This window comes from Aythya ferina (assembly GCF_964211825.1).
Source record: "Aythya ferina genome assembly, chromosome: 19".
Taxonomy (NCBI): domain Eukaryota; kingdom Metazoa; phylum Chordata; class Aves; order Anseriformes; family Anatidae; genus Aythya; species Aythya ferina.
Window position 1 is genome coordinate 7772356 of NC_140309.1, and position 7586 is coordinate 7779941.

A 7586-nucleotide genomic window follows, 5' to 3' on the forward strand; every position below is an offset into this window, starting at 1 on the left:
AACAGGAGAGGAAAAGCAGGGCAAGAGGAGGGCGAGCTGGGGCGGGGGGCGCAGGGGGGGCGAGCCCCAGCTCCCATGCAGCGCGGGAGGAGGACGTGGAGGCCTGACCCCTCCGCCGAGGTTGCTTTCGCCATCGATCCCTGCTGCACTCAGGCTCATTACGGCCGGGGAGCTGCTGCGAGCGGCTGGTGGAGGAGACAGACGAGGAGGGGGGGGTGGGGGGGAGAGCTCTCCGTGGCTCCCTGGATCGTATTAAATATTTACTTTGTTTTGTTTTGTTTTTTTCCCCAGCTATATTGATCAGAGATGGGGAAGGGGGGTGCGCTCGGATGCTGGGAGGGGAAGAGCAGAGGCAGCGGCCGGGCTGCCAGACGGGGACAGACCCCGCGGGCACGCCGCACCCACGGGTGCTGCCCCCCATCCCCACCCAAAGCACCCCCAAACACCCCCCAGCTTGGTTCGAGGCCACCACCAGCACAAGGAGGGGCTGCAATGGGGCGGCTCCCCCCTCCCCAGCACACCCCAGCCCCATCTCAAGGTGGGAGATGCTCGGCTCCATGGGGGTGCCCCCCTTGGTCCGGGCCCCCTGCGACCAGGCTGGGTCCAGCGGCCGTGGAGCCGGCGCTGTTTCTATTTCGAGAGGAGCTCTGCTGGAAAAGGAACAAAAGCGGAGGGGAAGCTATAAATAGCCGCCTCCTTCACACCAGCTCGCCTCCTCCGCCCCGCGCCCGCAGCAGCCTTCGGGGCCGCAGTTTCAGGATGGCACCGGGGGGGTCCCCGCAGCCCCCCAGCCCACGCACGCCCGGGAGGCGCAAAACGCACCCGGCCTCGTGCAAACAGCCCCTGGATAAAAAAAAATAAATAAATAAAGAGAGGAAAAAAAAAAAAAAAAAAGGAATCCCGAGGGAATAAAGCGCCGGGGAAGATGTGCCGCCGAAGCAGAATTGGCTCGAACCTGGCTTTGCCCAAGTTGCCCGGCTCAGCACCGCTCCCCACCCGGGCTCTGCACCCACGGCCACCCCGCGGGGCTGCAGCCAGGCTCCTCTCGCCCCAGCCCTCCCGCGCCCTGGATGCTGCAGCTGGGAGCAGGGGAAAGCGGAGCTGGCTCGGGCAGACCTACTTTCAAGGCTTTAATCCTTTTTGCTTAAAGGATCTTTCTTTTTTTTTTTTTTTTTTCCCCCTTTCTTTCTTTCTTTCTTTTTTTTTTTTTTTTTTTTTTTCCTCTCTCCCCGCTCGGCAAAGATGCGGTCTGATCAGAGGAGAGACGCAGGGAGCTGACAAGCTGCGGAGTACGGAGAAAAAGGAGAAAGAAATACATATTTATTACCCTCAATTATTAAAAAATAGATAGCAGCAGATCTTAGGCCCTGGCAGAGGCACTGCGGAGTCATTTGTGCGAGGACTATTTTGTTTTTTAAATTCCATTGAAATTATAATACGCCGGGCTTGTTAGCAAAAACACCCCGGCGCATCCCCGCCGAGGGGGAAGCGCCCCGGCCCCTCTCCAGCTCCAGGCAGAGGGGCTGTTCGGGGCCGTATCCAGCACCCTGCTGGCTGTGGGATTGGGAAGCAGGGCGGCTCTGGGGACAGGAGCCGGTGGAGAGGAGCTGGTGGCAGCGGCTGGGCCAGGCTTGGGGATGCTGATGGTGTTTGCCTCCCTCTGGGTTTGCACCGGGGCTCACAGTGGGATTTGTCCCCGTGCCAGTGCATCCTCCAGCCGTGCCATGGATTTGCAGCTGGCTGCACGAAGGTCTCGCGGATGAGAGCTCATCTGGGCCACGGCGGGCTCCCTGCAGAGCCAAAAAAGCACCGGGAAGGGGATGGGAAAAGGGCTCCGCACCCCTCGGGCAGTGCCGGCCACCGGGAAGCAGCTCGGGGGAGCGAAGCAGTGGGGAGCAGCCCCGGTGCAAAGGCAGCTGGAAATAAAAGCGGCTCCCAAGTGCGGCACGGGGCTGGCGGAGCCGCGCTGGCACCTCCCCTCCGCTTGCAGGGCTGCCTCCGTACGGAGTGCTGACAGCTCAGCAGCCAAACTCGCTCCTGCCTCTCCTCCCTGGTAAACAACCGCGGCAGAGACCGGGATCCGGCCACCCATGGGTGTCCCCTGCCAGCCTCCCCGTGCACGGCAGCGGTGCCGGGAGCTGGGTGCATGCGGAGCATCCTCGACGCCCTCCGGCTCTGCGCCCACCCCGTGGCACCACCGGGATGGGAGCAACTCGAGCCCGTTGTGCCCTCGGCTTTCCAGGGCCAAAATCCGCCACCATCCCATGCCTCCAGCCACGAGCAGAGGAGGAACACAAGCAGCTTTCGGTGCTTGGAGGCTCCAGAGTGGCCACAGCCCTAGTGGGACACATCACAAAACACCGCTCGCCAAAGCCAGGCTGGCTCCGAAACGCTCTGCCGGTGCGGGGAGGGAAGCAGCAGCCGGGCACGTGTGCTATTAAAAAGGAAAAGGAGCTTTCTGCACCAAATGGAGCTTTTTCGGCTTAAGAACCCCGCAATCCTAATCTGAGCAAAGAAGATTCCCCCCCTGTATCTGCCTGGCCTGCATCTGCCCCCGGCAGCGCCGCCGCAGGCGCCGGATCGGCGCGTGGCACGTGCCAAAGCCCTCGGCTCCGGAAGGGAAAGGGCGGCTGCTCGGGAGGGCAGAGCGATGCCAGGCGCGGGCGTTCCTCCGTCAGCGCCGAGCCTCCATCATTTGTCATCGGCAAAAAATAATATTCCTAAAAGTGTCCCCTCTGATTGCAGGGCGGCAGGCGCAGGGCTGCGGGTTTCCATGGAGATGCCGTTGAGCGGGGATGGTACGGGGGATAGTCGCCGCCTGAATTTGGGAAATCGGACCCGGCGTCGGCAGCCGGAGCGGGGACGGCACCAGGGGTGCTGCTGGCAGAGGGACGTCGCCTCTGTCCCCTCCCTCGGGCTGCGTCCCCCAAAGCAGCAGGGGAGGAGGAGCAGCGGTGCTGGAGAGGACGAGGACGCTCCGGCGTCCCAGCGGTGCCCCCATCCCTCTTGCCCGCAGCTCTCCCCCGCCGCCCCCCGACTCGTTGCCTCCGCTCCCAAATTAGATGCCAGCCTCCTCGGGCGGGGGCCAGGGGAGGCGCTGGGGTGGCACCTCGTGTGTCCCACCTCGCCACCGCGCCGGGACGGGGAGCGATCGTGACAATCGCTCCGCTGCCGGCGCCTCGCCAGCCCGCTGCTGCCTGCTGCTCCGCCAAAGCACTTTTAAAGACATAATCTGCAGTTAATAACCACAGTTTGTACCGAGCGCCGCTAAGCCCCGGGATCGCGCTTCGCAAACAAAGCCCGCGTTTGGGGCTGCCTGGCAGCGGCTCCTCGAGCCTCCTCGGGGCAGACAGGAGATGCAGGAGCCGGCGGCATCACCCATGGGTGCTCCGAGCACGGGGACGCGCGGTGGCGGCCAAGTGGCTCTGTTTAATTCCTGGGGTTTGCTCCTGGAGGACGCCCCGGCCGCATCCAGCCACCGCGTGCCCGGGTCCCTGCGTTTCCCTGCCTGGTTTTCACCTCCAGATGGGGCTTTGCCTCGTGCTGCCAGAACCTGTCACCAGCAGCCCCGTTCCCTGCCCGGCCCCGGGGTGACCACGTCCTGCTCCCGTCCCCACCCTACAAACCGCAGGGACACAGCCCCGAGCGCACCGCGGGGTCGTGCCACCAGCTCCAGCTCCCGCCAGGTGCCTTGGGGAGAGGCGGGTGTGAAATCACACCCCGAAATGCCTATTTTTACATCGCCTCGCCAGGTTCGCTGCTGTTTCTAGGGCAGCACTTTTGAGGCCACCTGGAGCGTTACCCACGGCCTCGGGCACCCCGGGAGCGAGCACGGGGACGCAGAGACGCGGCAGATGGGGCCACAGGGACCTTTTGGGGCTCCATCAGCACAGGTCACCGAGCACCCAGGGCTCTTTTGCCACCCAGGCAGGTCTCGAGGAGCCACGAGCATCGCAGCAGTGCCCGGCTTCGCCCTCCCGAGCCCCCCTGGCCCCCCCCATCCTCACCGCAGGGACAGGCAGGGCCGCGTCCTGAGCTCTTCCCCCGGCCGCCCCCCGCTCCGCCGGGCACAGAGAGCTTGTGGCTTCCTCCCAGCTCTTTATGAAATTAAACTTTTATGAGCAGAAAGGTTTCTGGGCTCTCAGCTCCTCGGCACAGCAACCGCAGCCCAGCCTGCGCCGTGCCCGGCTCCGCAGGGCGGCTGCTCCTGGGCAAAGCCTCCCTGTGCCTGGGGGGGGGGGATAAAAAAACATCTCCCTTGCCCCCCGCTCCTCACCAGGGTCTCAGGGGTGGGAGCTGCTGCAGAAAGGCACCGCACAGCCCTGCCCTGTGCACCCCCAACCCCTTCGCACCCACCCAGGGGAGGTTTTTTGGCCGTGGAGCAGCAGCAGCCCAGCAGGACGGGAACCGAAGGGCCCCAGCCCTGGGGCTGAGACGCGGCTGTCCGTGACCTTGGTGTCATCCTTGACCTGGAAATCTCCTCCTGCATCTCCCACGGGGTGCTCCTGCCCGTTGCCACCCCTGGCAGGGTGCTGGGGCGCAGCTCCGTCCCCGCTGCCACCCCGGCTCATGCTGGTGCTGCATCCCACGCTCCCACCCCCAGACACCCGCGAGGTCCCGGTGCCAAAACTCATCCCAAAGCCCACCGGCGGTGACGCCGGGCGGTGTTTTTTGCACCCTGCCATGCCCAGCACCTCCGGGATGGAGCTCACGTGGGACAGGAAACCCAAAATATCCCCGGGCATCACAGCCCTGCCCTGGCTGTGCTCCATCAGCCCCTCTGCAAAGCACACCCGGGCAGCTCGGTGCACACCGGGGCACCCTGCTGGGCCACACCGAGGGTCCCCGAGCGTCCCCAAATTGCAGGAGGGGGCAGAGGGATGGCACCCCATGTGCACTCACACAGATCTGCTTCTCCTGAGGATGTCACCCGCACAGGGCTCCCGCAGCCCCCAGCTGTGCCACGTCCCCAGCCTCTAAAACAAACCCCGGTCCCCGGGAGCAGGATGAGGGTGGCAGGGGCAGTGCCACCTCCTCCAACACCACAAACCAGACACCTCCGAGCCCCATCAAGGGGGTCTGGCCCCAACCCCGTGCCCAAATCCCACACGTGCCCGCGCTCCCGAGCGGCTGCCGTCCCCTTGTCCCCATGGTGTCCCCTTCCTTGGCGTGAACGGGGGGTCCGGGACCCCCACCGAGAGCCCACCAGCCATGGTGGGCAGGGAAGGGAGAGCCTCTGGGCGGGATGGAGGCCTTCCTCTAACTGCCTGTTGAATTATTCAGGACTGGCATTAACTTATAAATGAGTGTGTTTGACTGATTTTGTGGTTGATGTACAGATAAATTCTAATGAAAGACAGCTACAAGATTTTAAATTATTAATTAGACTGCCACTTAACAAAGCCTATTTGGCACTCTATTTCCTTGCTTAACAAGACAAAAACTTTAAGAATAGGGTTTGGATCAGCCCAGAGGCTCTTCATTTGCATTTTGTTTTTCTAGCTCCAGAAATGAAAGCCGTAGATCTTGACCTTAACAGGCTACCCCTGGTGGGATGAAACCTTCCAGCAGCCCCGCCGCCAGCCTGCGCAGGGCTGGGCTCCACCTCGGGCTCCTGCTCCCCGGCCCCAAAACCACGGCTGCTGCTTTGCCTTCCCCCCCCCGTGCTCCGAGCGGGATGCTCGGGGGGCTCAGGGGGTTTGGGGGGCTCTCCTCGCCCACCCAGTTGGGTTTAGGAGCCGAACAAAGCCGGAGCAGGAGAGGAGAGCCTTGGAGCGTGAGGCCCCGCAGCCGCAAGGTGACATTACCCCGACGGGGAAAGGGCTCCCCGGGGGGGCAAGGGGGGCTGAACCCCTCCTGGGGTCGGTGCCTTTGGGTATGGGGGGGCTGCGGGGAGCTCGCACCCCGTGCCACCGCACCGGAGCCTCGCTGGATATATGGCAGTGCCATAGGGTGGGCCCGGTGCTGTGCCCCCCCGGGGTGTGGGATGGTGACCAGGGGTCCGGGGGGGTCCCCCGTACGGCTGCGCTGCCCCCTCCCCTCCCCAACCTCCCCGGAGCTGGCCCAAGCGCGGCGGTGCCGAAGAACCGGGACCCCCCCCGACCCCCCCGGAGGGTCGGCATCTCCCCGGTTATGATGTCAAAAAGCTCCCCTATGATGTCCCAGGCGGTTGCCATGGCAATGGCGTGATGTCACGAATCTCCTCCTTGGGGGGGGGCACAAAAGAACGCGCCCCAACTTCCCCACCGAACCCCCCGGTGTCCCCGCCGAGCCCGGCGTCCCCCTCCCGAGGAACGGAGCCGGGCTGACACCGGACACCGACCCCCCCGGGACGCCCCCTCCTCAGCGCTCCGGTCTCTGCCGTGCGCCCCCCCCCCTTCCTCGGTACAGCCCCGTTGCCCCCGAGCCCCCCCCGCGCTCCCGGTGCCCGCCGTACCCCGGTGCCTTCGGGACCCGCCGCGCTCCCGGTGCCGGCTCCGTGCGCCCCCCCGGTTCCCCGCACTCCCTCCGGTGCCGCTCCCCGGGGACCCGGGGGTGCCGGTAGCGGCGAGTAGAATAACGGGGGGGTAGAGGAAAGAGAGAAGAGGGGGGGGGCGCCCGGCGGCGCGGCCCCAACTTCGTCGGGGAGGCAAACTTCGGGAACGGCCCCGGTGCCCCCGGTGCCCTCCCGGTGCGGCGCTCACCTTGGCGGAGCATCTTGGTGCCGGTGCGGGGCGCGGTTCTCCCGGCGCGGCGGTAACGGCGGCGGCGGCGGCGGCGCTCAGAGCCGCGGGCACGGCGGCAGCGGCGGCGGCGGCGGCGGCGAACGGCGGCGGCGGTGGCAGCAGCGGCGGCGGCGGCGGCTGCACCGGGAGCGCGGAGCCGGGGCCCGGGAGAACGGCCCCCGGGGGGGCATGGCGGGGCGAGCCCAACCGCAGCGGCCCCGGGAACACCCGGGAGCACCGGGAACACCGAGTCCCGGTCCCCGCCGCTCCACCGGGAATCCCCCCCGGCCGCGCTCTCTGCCCGCCGCGCGTCCCGCCGCCGGTTTTTTAGGGGGGGAGCCGCCCCCTCGGGGCTGGGGCCGCCGCCGCCCCCCACCCCCTCGGGCCGAGCCTATAAAGGGGAGCCCGGTGCCGGTGCCGCGGTGCCTGCAGCGGCGGAGCAGGGCTGGGCAGGGCGGGGCGGGGCAGCGACGGGGCGGGCTGGGCCGGGCTGGGCCGGGCTGGGCTGGGCTGGGCTGGGCTGGGCGAACCCGGCCGGGGCCCCCCCTTCCTCCTTCTCCTCCTCCTCCTCCTCCGCCGCCGCCTCTCCCGCCTCCCGTGGACAGTTCGTGAAAGTGCCGCTGCTCCCGGGCCCCGCGCCGCCCCCCCGGTGTCCCCCCCCCCCCCGAGGGCAGAGCCCTCCGCCCCATCGGGTCCCCGCCGCCTCCCTGCGCTCCCCGCCGGGTGTCACATCGCGTCCCCGCTGGCCCCAAAGCACCCGCCGGGGCCCCGCTGGCCCCCGCCGCCCCATCCTAACCCCCCCCTCTCCAACGGGGCCCGCAGCCCCTTAGCGTCGCCCCCCCGCCCTAATAGAGTGCCCGGTATCCCCGTGGGGTCGCGGCC

General features: G+C 66.8%; 1 protein-coding gene across 2 annotated transcripts in view; it reads right to left on the minus strand.

Annotated features, from left to right (window-relative positions):
• Window positions 1-7138, minus strand: part of RTN4RL1 (reticulon 4 receptor like 1) — a 30523-nt gene extending 23385 nt beyond the window's left edge. The window contains exon 1 of one of the 2 annotated variants that reach the window (XM_084493190.1): window positions 6684-7138. Coding sequence is in view for 1 of the 2 variants with exons in the window: in XM_084493189.1 (XP_084349315.1) it covers window positions 6684-6696 (13 nt within the window). In the remaining variant the exon portion in view is untranslated. The remainder of the gene's footprint in view (window positions 1-6683) is intronic. The other variant, XM_084493189.1, reaches the window with a different exon arrangement.
• Window positions 7139-7586: the final 448 nt, after the last annotated feature.